The sequence below is a fragment of the Anas platyrhynchos genome, chromosome 10, assembly GCF_047663525.1.
Source record: "Anas platyrhynchos isolate ZD024472 breed Pekin duck chromosome 10, IASCAAS_PekinDuck_T2T, whole genome shotgun sequence".
Classification (NCBI taxonomy): Eukaryota; Metazoa; Chordata; class Aves; order Anseriformes; family Anatidae; genus Anas; species Anas platyrhynchos.
Window position 1 is genome coordinate 24,530,030 of NC_092596.1, and position 14,355 is coordinate 24,544,384.

General features: G+C 53.0%; 1 protein-coding gene across 1 annotated transcript in view; it reads right to left on the reverse strand.

Annotated features, from left to right (window-relative positions):
* AR (androgen receptor) overlaps positions 1-12,985 on the reverse strand; it is a 60,499-nt gene extending 47,514 nt beyond the window's left edge. The window contains exon 1 of the mRNA XM_038184023.2: positions 11,307-12,985. Within this exon, the coding sequence (XP_038039951.2) occupies positions 11,307-12,364 (1,058 nt within the window). The 5' untranslated portion in view covers positions 12,365-12,985. The remainder of the gene's footprint in view (positions 1-11,306) is intronic.
* Positions 12,986-14,355: the final 1,370 nt, after the last annotated feature.

A 14,355-nucleotide genomic window follows, 5' to 3' on the forward strand; every position in this document is an offset into this window, starting at 1 on the left:
CCAAACTACCTCCATCTTCTGAGTGCTGCGGCAGACTGCCTGCTCTTAATGAACCCCGCTCTGCTAGGCTGAGAGTAACTGGCTCTGTCTCAGCAGCAGAAGCCTGCTGGGTCTGGCTGTCTTTCACAGACACTTGAGGAAGCCTCTGGCAGTGCTGGCACGCAGCGCAACGCAGTGACACAGACTGACAGGCACTACAACTCCTGCCCCCGCCAGAGGATGACAAAAGGATAAAATCGCAGTTTACAATCATTCTTTTCCCTTTGGGTCCCCATGTACAGCATACTGACACCTACAGATCAGTGGCAGTGGCCCTTTGCAGGTCCCCAGCACCAGCCCAGAGGCTCCTGGGGACCCAAGGGCCAACTGAAGGCTGCTGCTCTGGAGCCCCAGCACAACGCAGCACCAAGCACGGCCCCCTTGGTCTCCCCAGCCCCCTGCCCACACTGCCACCCCCACAGGGGACAGACGAGCTGAGGTTCATCTCACCTCCTTCTCCAGTGCAGATTTCTCATGGCCCTTTTGCCATAACCAGCATCCTAAAATGCTGAGCCCCACCTGAGTGATAAGAAGTGATTGTCATCTCTTCGCCTTCCCGTACTGCACCAGTACAGCCCCGTACCTGTGCTCTGTAAGCCCCACGCCTGGGAACGGCCCCTCCCTTCCCAGTCCCGCTCTCTGTTCAATTTGCACTGAGCCGCAGGAAATCACAGTGATCCTTTGGTGTCACCACCCAGCAGCAGGAACAGACGAGGCTCCTGCCTCGCTCATCAGCAGGACCCCGCTGCTGACAGCAGCGCTATCAGCCGTGCGGGGATCTGTCAACTTCTTCCAGGAGCTCTTTTTTCTCTGAGAAAGATGCGCACTTTCTTCTGCACAGCATAAACCTGAAGCTCACAAGACAACTTCTTTCATACACTTCAGCTTTTTTAAGCAAATACATTAACGATTGGACAGAATTTGCTGCCCCTAGATCCCAAAGCCCTTCATAAAGGAAGCCCAGCTACTCTGAAATTGCAGCCTGTGACATGGGTCTCTGGATTTCCAAGCTGAGGCTTCTGCCCCACTTCTCACTTAGATGGTACCTCAAAACTGAGCGATGGGGCCACTGAAAGAGCATTGTTGTCACCCCTGAGGGTGTTAAGTTTATGATTTCTTTCTCACTCTGAAAAATAAATCAGCTGATCATCATATTACATTCAGCCGAACATCATCTAACCCAGCACTGCTCTCTCTGCAAAAGATCCGAACTACCAGGGACCTACAAGGACACGAATGTGCTTTTGTACATCAGATAACACTTCCTAATGTCCTCCTACTGTGCACATTCAAAGTCAAGTCCTCAATTACACTTTGTACCAATTAATTTAAGCTGTTAGCCAGAGGAAACAAGCTTCAGTGAGGACCTGTACGCGTGTACTGGTGGGTGATGAGGGATGTGCTGTGGCACCTCCAGCCCCACGCACACCCCGGCCGTGAGCTGGGGGCACCGCAGCCATCGGGCACCTGTGGGGCTGCAGAAGAGCAGCGGTGACAGCACACGTGCACCGTGGGGCTCTGCACAGGTTGCTGGTTCCTCTAAGACTGTGATGCTGTGAAGGGGCCAGGCAGGACCCTCCAGGCATCCCCCATCCTGTGCCAGCTCTGCAGGGAGCAGGATCCGACCCGGCTGAAGCAGGCTGAGGACAGACGGTGCCAGCCACCTGCTACCAGCGCCGTGCCGCCGCATTGCTAGGCTGAGCACACTGCAGCCGGCTGCACGCTGGAGCTGCCTCTTGACCCCTGGTAGCAACAAGAAGTCAAAACACCGCAGTTCGGTTTGCAATCCAGTAAGTGTCAAAGCACGGAAAAACAGAGGCAGAGACAGGACGGAATGCCTGCAGTGGCCAGGTACTGAAAGACAACCTGCCCGTCCCCGCTTCTCAGTTGCTTCCCAGGCACAGCTGCTCCAACTCGAATGGGAGGGAGGACATCGGCCCCTCGTGCACACTGCTTCCTGGTTCTCCTGGGGACAAGAAAGTGCTGGAATGGATCTGATACTCATGCAGAAAACTTCACCTTTGCTGAATGCCTATGGAAATGGTGTGTACAAAGGGGTTCATCCAAGGTGAGAGATCGCTTCTGGCTCACGTTCGCATTTCAGCTAATGATAAAGGGAAGGTGCCCCTGCCTTCTGCGTCACGCCACGTCACCAACTGGATGGGGCACCCAGCCACCAGAAAAAAGGGGCCTCCTCCCAGCTGACAGCAGCTGGTTGGTCTGTCTGGGATGACTCTGCCGTGTTTGCTTTGTGCGGGTTTCTGGTGCAAAAGTCCTCTCTGGAGAAAACATTCTTCAGGCCAGCAGCAATGCCAAGGGAAAACTTCAGAAAAGCTGAGGAGCAATGGGCGATGCTGCCTGAAGTTCCTTCTCTGTCCCATTGTCTCAGAGCGGTGGTGCCCCCCAAAACGGAGCTGATGCCCAAGTGGTGAAGATGCTGCTTCTGCTACACCTATGCCGTGGCAGAGAACTGGAATTCTACAGCTGCCTACATGTTTGTTTGTTGTTTTTTTTTCAGAAAAAGAAAGTTCACTTTAAATTGAAAAAAAAAAATGAACAAAAGGAGGAAAAGACTATGTTTCATAAGCCTTTCATGCAGCTGGGTACATCTGATGTTTCTTGCTTGGCATTGCCTTCTGGCTTATGACGCTGTGCTGTGTTTTTTTTCCATTCACAAAATGCATTCAGGACTGCAAACACCCCAAAAACATAACAGGGAAACGCAGGGGGGACACATTAAAATGGGTATAGTTCTCAAGGAATGTAGATCATCACTCAACACCCCAAACACTAAAACCCTCCCTTAAAACACTGAGGTGCCTGGGGAGGCTACAAGGCTTATTAGGCTACCAGCTCGCGTGGCAAGATGCCTGTGCGGACAAAGGAGGGTTTGGAGGAACTGTGTGAAGGAGGGGCAGCGGCTGCTGCTGCCACGTGGCACGCCTGCCAGCCTGGCACAATCGCACAGATCTGTGCTCCCAAACTGCCCCCAGTGCGGGGCACCCCCAGCTGCAGGCCTGGGGCAGCCCGGCTGCGTGGTCGGGCTCACAGCCCCGCACGCGTGGGAGCAGCCCCCTCGTGGGTACGAAGCTGAACGTCTGGGCAGGACGGAGCTCCGTTCTTCTGCCTATTTCCTGCATTCAGCCGCCAGCCATACGACCACTGCATGGACCTTGGGGATCTCCCCCAGGAGCTCAGAGGAACAAGTGGCTTTTACTAGAAGTAGTAGAAAGTTTCCCACAGAACCGTTTTATTTCGATAAATGCCCATTTGATTAAATTTTAAATGTTATCATCCCCAGGATGATAAAATAATAAGGTTACTGCTATTACATTCGACTTTGCAGCTACAAACCCAAGAGGAAAGTATCCATTTGAAACTGAACAGCCTGCTACGGCAGCACAGCCGACTGCCACCAGCAAGCACACTGAGTACAAACTGAAAGCAAATCAGAGTAACAATTGCCAGTACAGAAATGGCAAATTAGCACAAACATTTGAAAATCAGCAGTTAATAAAATTAGAACAATATCCAGTAATGACAATATGAATGATAGAAAAATACAAACCACAGAATTACCACTCTGTATTACAAATTATTTTTAACTCTGTGAAACAAAGCTGCTCTCATCATACCAAAACAAACTGTTCCCATATGGCCACCAAATAAATCAATATTTTAGGATATTTTTTTTATTTATTGCTGCAAGAAATGGCAACATTTCCAGTTTTCCTTCCAGTTCAAGAGCACAGACTGAGACTCATCCATTCCCACCAAACATCGACTCCGAATTCTCATCATCTCCCATTTCCACTACATTTTTTTTCTTTAACTATCTGATATTTGCTCTCAAAATACTGCATGTCTGCATTTTTCTTCACCTAACAGCACGTGATTCAAAGGTGCCACCCTGACACGGACATAGGGCAAAGTGTCTTTTCCTGCCTGAAACTAGGCACAGCCTTGGGGGGTCATCAGGAAGGGAGGAGACGGGAGTAGTGCATCATCTGCAGGGGCGGCAGATGGCATTCAGCGCTTTGATACAGTGTTTTTGTTTTACTTCTTGCAAGGACTGTCCCATACCCCATCAGTCCGGAGCCAGGGCTGGAGGCAGAGACTTCCAGGAATTGCCGGCTCGGTGCCACATCCTGGGGACGCCTCGGCAGCTGTGCCGCTGGCGGCCTGGGCAGCCCGGGTGCGGCAGCTGCTGCGGGGCCGCGCTGCCACCTCCCATCCTGCAACGCCGGCTGCCCCTCCAGCAGCGTGGTGACACATCGCCACGCTCTACCTCAGGCCATGCCGAACACGACCACGCTGCTGACACCCTGTCATTGGCGAGAAAACCCAGCTCTGTCTGCGCAGCACAGCCCCCGAACCAGCTCCACTGGGGCTGATCCCCGTCCCTGCTGCATGAGAACAAAATGTATGAGCAGACACGCAGCCACTCTCCAGGGGGGCTGGCTTTCAGATATGGCAGCATGCAAAGCCACAGGCTCCTATGAGCGCCACCAAACATCTCTCATAATCAGTATTATGAAATATATTGCCCTTCCAGTCTCAGCAGAAAGCACAAAGGCTCTGCCAATGTTTAACTAGCTCTCTTTGGCTGTAATGAAGTTCTTGTAACAGGAAAACCAATGGTTTACACAATAGACTAGCTATACACAGTAATGCAAAGCACAGCTAGCATCTGTTACACAGCATCCATGTAACGAAGAAATACCAGTGAATACTGTAAACAGAAGAAAAATACAAAAGCTGTACAAGTAGGAGAGGAGCTGTCATTGGCAAATCATTTATTGCTTCCTGTGCTAAAATTCTAGGTAAATACAGGATGGAGTACACAACATGCCTCTAACTAAAACCCATTAATGCTCTTACAACTTTTTATGTATTATTTCTTTGGTCAATTTTTCTAAATTCTTCAGCCTCTGTACTCTATGCCAACTGCTATGTAGAGCTCATCCTTTCATTGCATCATGCACTTAAGAGAAACTGGAAAAAAATAATCACAGTACATATCAAGAATGAGACTTTGGAACCAATTTCCAGAAGATGTAAGAGCTCAAAAATGCAAGAGATGGGGAGAAGAGGATGGAAAAGCACAGAGGAGGGAAAGCACAGAGAGAATGGAGGGAAGTCTGCCCTTGAACATTTTTGCAGTGAGTGGATGAAAAAGCAAATAGATGCTTTGTATTCCAGGAACAGACCAGCAGGTCCCACACAAATACACCACATGTGTCTGCAGACCGTGCCTTGTTCCCCAGGTGATCCCATGGCGAAGGGATGGGGAAGAGCTGGCGAGTGGGTGCGTGAACAGGAGGGAGAGATGGAGGGGAGAGATGGATGGAGGTGGGGGGGAGAAAGAGGGAGACTACATTACGAAACTTGGTATAAAGAATGGAAATACTAAGGAAAAAACAGAACCAAAACAAATTGAGTGGGAGAAGCAAACTGGATAACAAAGAACACTGGAAACAGTTTATTTTCTTTCATGCTCTGCCATAGATGTAAGTGCCAATTTAATAGCAAAGAAAAGGGCAGTGTCAGCTCCTAGGACAGAGCTGCCATAAGCTCCAGCACTGCACCCAGGCCTCTGCAGCGTCAAGTGCAAACCTCGATGAGGATGGGAACTACCAATGCCTTTTTCTTTCCATGGGCTCAGTCTGTGCATTAACACAAGGACTGTTATCTGTCCAGTCTGAGTGTTTTCTGGGAGGTTCTGGGCATCTTCAAAAGGAAACAGAAAGTCTCCCACTGCAGGTTGAGTCTAGCTAACTAGACGTGAAAAAGAATAATCTCATCTATCAAATGAAATGAAAACTAATTCATGGAAAAGACAAAATAAATCAACACCATCAAAATGAAATGAAAGCAAATAAACCAGCTAGGCATGGAGCAAAACAAATGAGCTTTGGTTACACATTATAATTCTTCAAGTAGCAGCTCTTGGAAGTAAGAAAGTGGAGGTGCAATAGATTTGTTACCAGTACTGGGTGACCCAGCAGACGCTGCTCAGCTCTGCTGCTCTCCCCCTGATAAATTCATTGCACCTACTGTTGTTCTGCAAGAATACAGCTTGAGCAGAGTGCCTTACATTGCAGCTACTCCAGTTACCCTGCCTCAATATATCACTTACTTCACAACCCTAACTCAGACCATGACAGATGAGTGTCTTGTCATAACCTGGTAAAAGGCCAATTCACATTCAAATGAGTCCCTAGTTCTCTAAACAAGAAACAGCAGTCGGCTGTTTGTGAACTATTGGCATTTTATTTTGTGCTTAAAATAGCCATCGCAGGTCTGTCAGTAGGGAACTTATGAAAGCAGCCTCTTAATGTTGTAACCTGTGGGAAGCTCAGCTCCAACCCCTCCTGAGCTTCAGATTGAGCCTACCCATGTTTGTCCCGCTTTCTGTTTACAAAGCTTTGAAATCCAGTGCCAATGGCACATCGGAGGCAGCAGCCCTGCCCCTGCTCCAGAAACTACCAGTGACTCAGCCACGCTTCATGTGGCTCTATTTTGCACGGCAAAGTGGAACACTGTTTTGGCAACTCCAGACAAAACTTGGCTGCACCAGAGCTCAGCACAGTTATAAAACCTGCGGATACACGGGCTCCAAAACAGCGGCCTGATCCCATGGCTGCTGAAGGCAGGGAGCCCCGTCTGAGAGCTGCAGGCCTGGGCAGGCAGTGTCACCACCCTGGCCATGTGCTCAGCGCCCAAGAAGGCCTGGGTTTGGGTGGAATTCACCCCAGGAGGTCACCGGGAGCAAATGTGAACCCACTCAGAAAATGCCTCCATCTCCCAAACTGTCCTTCTGCAGTGGGATCAAGTTTCTTAAGGGTAGAAAGCAACAAGTGCATCAAAATCTCTCAAGAATTATCAGTCTCAAAGTAAATTACCGACTTTCTCAGTTATGACACTTCTTGAGATGGGACAAGGAAACTCTTTGTGATCCCTTCCTCCCTTCTGCCGTAGGAATTACTGAAGACAGCTTGGCAAGAACTTAGAAGAATTTAAGATACTTCTCAGTTGTCTCGTAGGAATGTTTTCTCCTCCTGTAAATTTGTTGTGATCTCTGCTGCAACCTAGGTCACTTAGCACTAATTTAATGCACAGTCGATCCTGATGAGTAAGCTAACAGCGATGCAAACTGTCCTGGTACATGACATGGGAACATGGATGAATGTGCTGAGAATTAAGTATGTATCAGCTGTAACCCACGGCATGCTCAAAATTTGGAAGTGATCAGGAAAAATTATGAAATCTGTTTTTTAAAAGAAAACCTGACAAGACATCAACCTTATTACCTAATCAAAAGAGTTGAGAAAGGGGAATTTCACGTTGAAGATGGAGTGCTCTGAAGACAACACTAGTGTGCTCTGTTTGGAGACGGTGCCTCACACCTAAGCAAAGGTGTCAGAACATGATGTCCAAATTCTCAGGAAAGAGGCAAAGACCTCAGTGGCACCACAGAAGAAGAACCTGAATCCAGTCAAGAGAATTGGTAACAGAAGCGCCCAATGTGTTCATCAAAAGAAGAAAAAGCAAGAATTGGAAGGTGAGTTTTTCTTATGCTTTTTCTTCTCCTTTTATCAGGAACCATCAAAAAAGCTGTAGCACATCAGTGATTTTCCCAGCTGCCCGAGGTTCACTGTCCATGGGATCTGTACCAGCAGCTGTGGACTGTCTGTACGTTACAGAGCTGGCCGGAGGGATAGGCTTCAGAAACAGCATTCTTCCACGCACGGCTTGTCTTCAAAAGAAATATTTACATAATACTGCCATTCCCCTGAGCAAAAAGGTCATATTAGCAACAGGAGAAGGGAGGGTGAATCCCACTTCTGCGAAAGCTTTTGCATTCTGCCAGCAAAGAGCTGAGGGTCTGCAGCCGAAGCCTGGCAGGCAGCAGGCGCAGCGCAGGCTCCTGGCGGCCCGCCCAGCAGCACGGCACCGCGCAGGGGCACGGCTCTCGGCCTGGGCTCGTCTCCTGGGGTTAAGAAGCTGCCCTTGATCTTGTTATCAGAATCTTATCTCCTTCTTCAACAGGCAGACATTTTTACAGGTATTATCTGTAAGTGGTATCACCATTACATGGCTGGCCACAAGAAAGAACGCCTGGCCGTTACGCCAGGCGATGCATAAACACAGGGCACTAACCCAAGCTGCTCACAACTCAACCAGAGAATGGGATCTACAAGCTGGTGTAACTAACAAACACATGGATACAAAACAGATAGTAGCAACAGGAAATGCTGTTTAGAAAGCATTGGAAACTACACGGACAGCTAGATTTTCTGAGCCAATCACCCCCTAAATTCATCTATCACCTTTGTTTCCATTACCACAGTAATAGTTCCCTCTTTGTATTCTTTTTAGATTAATCCAAACAGGCCTAAAACACTTTTTTGCTTCTGTGTTTTAATCTTAAAATCACTTTGACCCTGTAAGCTTGAATTTATTATATCAATTCTATGTCTCATTCTCAAAGCAGGTTATTTAGTTACCTTATAGGCTGCTGGTAATAATTATGCAATAGAGCACAAAGACAAACGGCTACGAGGCTGCAGTGGAACAAAAGCTTGGATTAATTTGTTAATGATACATAAGCACCACTGGCACCACCAAATACATTGCGTAAAAAGCTTTACATTAAATCAAGATGTGTTAATTCCTACTTTGCTTCCTATGCAATGTTTTAGTGCCTCTAAAAACAGGCAAATCCCTCCCCTTGCACAAGCCAAGGGGGCAGGCAGGAATTATGCATCTAAGCCCACACCACGCTGAGGACCAGTCCCAGAAGCAGCTGCTCAAGCCCAGTCCTGTATTCCCACCATGCCCTGTGGTCACAGGCAATTAATTGACCATGCCATAAAACGGTGATGAGGACTCCCAGGGAGAGAGCATCTTAGTTTGGTCACACTGGACCTGTCTGCTTCAGAGAAATGCCGGGGAGCCATCGGCCCCTGCCAGCGCCTGCTTTACAGCCTGCGTGTGCTGCAGCCCAGCCCGACACGACAGCAACACGCTGTTTTCCACTAAGAGTCGCTCAGGCAATCCAGCCCTCCTCTCTCAAGCCTTTGGAGGCGAACTTGTCAGCTAAAACTCCCCAAACCATATCCCTAGTACTTTATATAAAGGGCAAATATAAACAACAGCCCCCAAATATGCTAAGAAACAAAGAACGTGTTCATGCTTTAGTGTCATATATGGGGGAAGGTGTCTAACTTCAGAACTATCTATACCTGATCCAGACTTTGCAAGTCTTCCGAGGAGACTGGGCTGCCGCTGCCACTGCCAGCATGAGGAAGATGTGGAAATCTGAAGTGTAAAACTCCTTAGGCTGGCAAAGCTGTCGCGAGTCCAACAGAAGTGCCCTCCACCTACTCCCAACGAAAAGCTAAAAGACCCCATGTCATATAGCTAAGAGGTAAAACTTCCTTGTGCAATGCCAAGTAGGGAAGGATTGTAACCAAGCGCAGCTTTGGAAGCTAGCAGGGCTATACATGACACAGCTGACTGTCCTTCCATGAGGGAGCTTTGCTACAAAATGTCTTAGCTCCCACAACCCTCTTTCCTTACAATTGCTGCTCTCTGAGATGCTGGTAAATAAACTGCTGCCATTTGAGCTTCAGCTGCAGCAGAGACTGCTCATTGCACCGCTATTGTTGTAAATCCAAGACAAAATTGAAAGCCACAGTGAACAACGATCGATAGGCAGCACACTCTAAAGTTAGCGGAGATCTTGCTAGGATGCTACGCAAACCTGACAGAGAGTAACCTGTACGGCTTTAGCCAGACCACAAACAAGTGTTCCACTTTCCTTGTAACATTTTTAAATTGCAGCCAAACACAAAGAGGGACATAAACACTGTCACTCTCTCGCTTGCAGCAGCCATGCAATGCTGTATGAGCAATGGAGTCCAAAGGACAAGGTAATGGTGTTTTAGAAACTCTTATACGAGCTCGTACTCCATTGATTTTTGCTGAAGCCTGCTGAGTTCAGGCAGGCCGGCTGGCCTCACGGGACTGCTCCAGGGGAAACGGGGACACGGACGCGGCGAACTGAGCTGCGCTGCCGGGAAGAGGCGGGCACGGTATTTCCCACAGGAATAAGGGAGACAGCACTTATCTCTACAGCAAGACCCAGGCAAAATGTACCTGCTACCCAGATCCAACCCACATGACTGTCCGTTGAGCAGCACATAAGCCCAGTCCTGTTTTCTTTAATACAATATTCCTTACCCATGCATAGTGCTGCTGTATGGGCTTCACAGGCAAATAAAACTTCCCAACTCAGTCTGCTGCTCTCTAAAACCTGCATCATCAATCGATAGTGTTTGGATAGCAAAACTTTTTCAACTCTACTCATTGCTGATAACTTTGTCCTGGTTTGAGCAGAGATTTATCCAGACCCAACAGCAACACACACAGGGCGCACACAGCTCCTGTCGCTGATCCGGCATTCACAGCTGGACCCATTTAACCTTTCCTTGCTTTTATCCATTTTTTTCCCCGAGCCACTTCTACACAAAATATCCATTATTGTGTAGCTGATAAATACTGCACTGTCCAAATAAAAACACGAGCATTTCGGAGCAGCAAAAAAAGCCCAGAAGCAAAAGTGTGATGTGTTTGTCCTGTGCTAATTTAAAGGGAAAATCTAATTGTCCATTTTAATCTTTGATCCCACTACACAGTGAGCAGGCAAGTATGAAACTCCAAAGATACAAACCCAAACTGAGGCCATACCAACCACCTGTGGCTGGGGTACATCTGAGCCGGTAGCTCATTGTTTCTGGTTTTTGTTTTCTTTTCTTTTTTAAAATTCAAGAAGAAATCCTTTCGCAGTCCTTTTCTCACTCCCGGTTTCTGCCAGCTGCAGTGATTCTCTCAAACAGTAAAACGCTCTGCTGCAGCGAAGGGTGGCAACGTACGCCCCGCTCTTTCGGGTTGCACGTACCTATTTCAGAGCCCGCTGATCTGATTGCTGAGGCTAATCCACCACGGAAAACTACTTCTGCACGAGCCCTTCTCACGCGCCTAAGCGGCTCCTCCTTTTCCGTGCCGCTCTACCTAACCCGCATCTTCTGCCCGTGCCCGGCGCGGAGCAGCGAGGCGCGTGCCGCGTTCCTGCCGCCCGCTCGCCGCCCGCTCGGCTCGGGGAGAAGCCGGAGCCGCTGCGGGGCTCGCCCGGCGCACGGCGGGGCCGGGTGGCGGGGAGCGCGCTGCGGGGCGGTGCGGGGCTGCCCGCCGGTACTCACCGCGCGTCGCCGTAGCCGCCGTAGCCCTCGGCCCAGGGCCCCAGCTCGCTCTTGATGCAGGCGGCGGGGGCGGCGTAGGGCGGCCGCCCCAGCGGGTACCAGGCGTCGGCGGGGAAGTCGGCGGGCTCGGCGGGCGGCCCGCGGCCGCAGGCGAAGGGCCCGGCGGGCGGCTCGGAGCACGGCCCGTACAGCTGCCCCTCGTCGGCGAAGAAGGACGGCCAGGGCGGCGCGGGGCCCGGCGGGGCCAGCTCGGCGCCGAAGCGGCACGGCGCGCCCCAGGCGGCGCCCGGCGCGGGCTCCGGGGGGCTCTCCAGCTTGATGCGGGCGGGCGGCGGCGGCAGCGCGAAGCAGTCGCGGCCCGGCAGCGCCGGCGGCTCCTCGGGCGGCGGGGAGCCGCGGTACAGGGCCAGCCCGGCGGGCACGTCGACGGCCAAGCCGGGCTCCCCGCCGCCGCTGCCCTTGAAGGCGGCCGGGGCGGGCGGCGGCTCCGGAGGGTCTTTGGCGGCGGGGCGCGGGGCGCGGGGCGGCCCCCCGGGCAGGGCGAACATGCAGTCCTCGCGGGGCAGCAGCTCGCCGGGCGCCTCCAGCGCCTCCACGGCCAGGCCCATGGAGGCGGACACGGCTTTGCAGAGCTCCTTGGCGCTGTCGCCCAGAAAGTCCTCCTTGGGCGCCGGCTCGGCGCGGCCGGCCGCCGGCTCGGCCTCGGGCGGCAGCAGCGGCGGCAGCGCGCCCGCCTCGCCCAGCAGCTCCTTCAGGTCGCCGGCGCACGGGAAGGGCGAGCCCATGGCCGGGCGGGCGGCCGGCAGCGCCTTGGCGGCCCCGCGGGGCTCCGGCAGCGGCAGGAAGGCGGGCGAGACGGCCGGCGGCGGCCGGGGGCTCGGCGGGCCGGCGGCGCACGCCGGCGCCTGGTGGCTGGTGCCCGGCTCTTCCCGCGGCGCGGCGGCGCCCGGAGCCTGGAACGCCTCGCAGACGCTCTGGAAGAAGCTCTGGAAAGCCCCGCGGAAGGTCCGGCCCGCCGGCCGCGGGTACACGCGCCCGATCCCCAGCTGCACCTCCATGCCCGCGGTGCGCCGGGCGGCGGCGAGGCGGGGGGGAACGACGGCGACCCCGAGCCCGAGCCCGAGCCCGAGCCCGAGCGGCGGCCCCCGGGCGGCCAGCCGCGGCCCCGGCTAGCGGCGGCTCTGCCCCGCCGCTGCCATCCCCGGCGGAGCGGCGGGCGCGGGGCGGGGAGCGCGGCGGGCGGGATGCTCGGCGCCCGCAACAGGCGGCGAAAGTTGGGGCCGGGCGGAGCGGGCAGGTGCGCGGCCCCGAGCCCCGCCGCTGACTGCCGCGGCTGGCCGCTTTTGCTCTTTTTGATCCGCGGCTCGGGGAGAGCGGGAGCGAGAGGCTGGCTTGCGGAGGAGAGGAGGTGCAGCGAGGGAGACCGCCCCACGCCGCGAATTCGGCCCAGGGTCTCTGCAATGATTAATCCGGTAACTCTCGCCGCGGAGGGACGCGGCGCCCGCCGTGCCCTGCCCTGCCCTGCCCGGCCCCCCGCTCCCCGGCGGGCGGCGGGGGCGGCGAGCCCGAGCCCCGCGGAGCCGCAGCGCCGCCGCCCGCCTTCGCCGCGGTGTCTGGGCTCGGCGCCTCGCCGCCCCCGGCGCTGGCCCCCGCGGGCGGATCGGGGTCGCCGCCGCCGCAGCCCCCGGGCGAGCGCCCCGCGGCGCGGCACGGCCGGGGCGGAGCGGAGCGGGCGAGGGGGGGCAGCGGCAGCCCCGCCGCCGCTCTCGCCCCCCGGGGCCGCCCGGTCCTGCCCCGCTGCCCCCGGCCCCGGCCGCCCGCGCTCCGACGCTGGAGGATGCCGGGGTTGGGCTGGGCACGGTGTTGGTTAGAGCCTTGCCCGGGCTCGGGTTTTACGGGACCATCGCCGAGGTCCCTTTCGACCTGGGCTTTCCTACGGCTGAGGTTCACCCAGAGGAATCCCCGCGGCTGGGGGGAACTCGGGAAAAGCGGCATTCGCTCTGTTTGGGCACCGGCATGGGGATCAAAACTTATTCCAGCCGGGCTGTACTAAGGTGGTCTTTTCAACTTCAGTACCTGCACAGTTTTCACCTAAACAATTACAAAAATACGTACATAAAAAATAAATAAATAAAGCGCAAAGGCCCAGGTCCTTGGTTTCACCAAGAAACAGAATGGCTGTTGTGCTGCAGTCAGCGAGTAGCAAAGGGTTTGCCCCCGCCTTCCTCTGCTCCCCGTTTTGGAACAAACTCCACATCCACCAGCAAGTGACAGCAGGTGCTCCGCTCTCACACAAGGTCTTAAAACAGACCAAAGAGCTAGCAGACATAGTTAGTGTAGGACCTACTGTAAACAAGACTTGAGCTCCCCTTACTGGCACTGTAATAACAATCCTAAAGCAACTCTTTTTTCTGGTAGGCACCATTCCCAGGAAACCTTATAATGGAACTATACTCATCTGACATACATTGAAATAAGCCCATTAATTTCAACGTCTTTGGAGACAGAGGGAGAAAAGTAATGATTTGTTGCAAATGGAGAAAATGGAGAAGTGGAGCCAGTTGGGAGAATGAAGAATCATGTTCAGTCTTTTAAAAGCATTTTTACAAGCCATGGAAGATAGTAAGGAAAAAAAAAAAAAGGAGTTATAGCCAAGCAAAATTTGGCAATGACCTCCATACTGCCTGAGTGGTAAGCACACCCTGCCTCCTGTGAGCAAAGTAGATGGAGGAGGCAACCCCTCAGTGTCTGAGGTGATGATGGCATCGGTTCAGGCCCCCCACTGCTCCCCGTGCCTGCAGCAGCAGGGCTGAAGCCTCTTTACAGGCTTACAGTATGGATGAAACACCAAACAACCAGTATAACCCTTCAAATAACAAAGAAACACAGCTGAAACCTCAAAACATAAAAATGGAGGGAGATGCTGTAAAATATGGGCACAGCGTGTATTTAAACACGTAGATCTCAGCGGTCCCACCTGGATCACTAGAGATGGGCCCAGCTTGAGCTTCACGTGGGCTCATCAGCCTGCTGGGCTTGAGACGTGGCC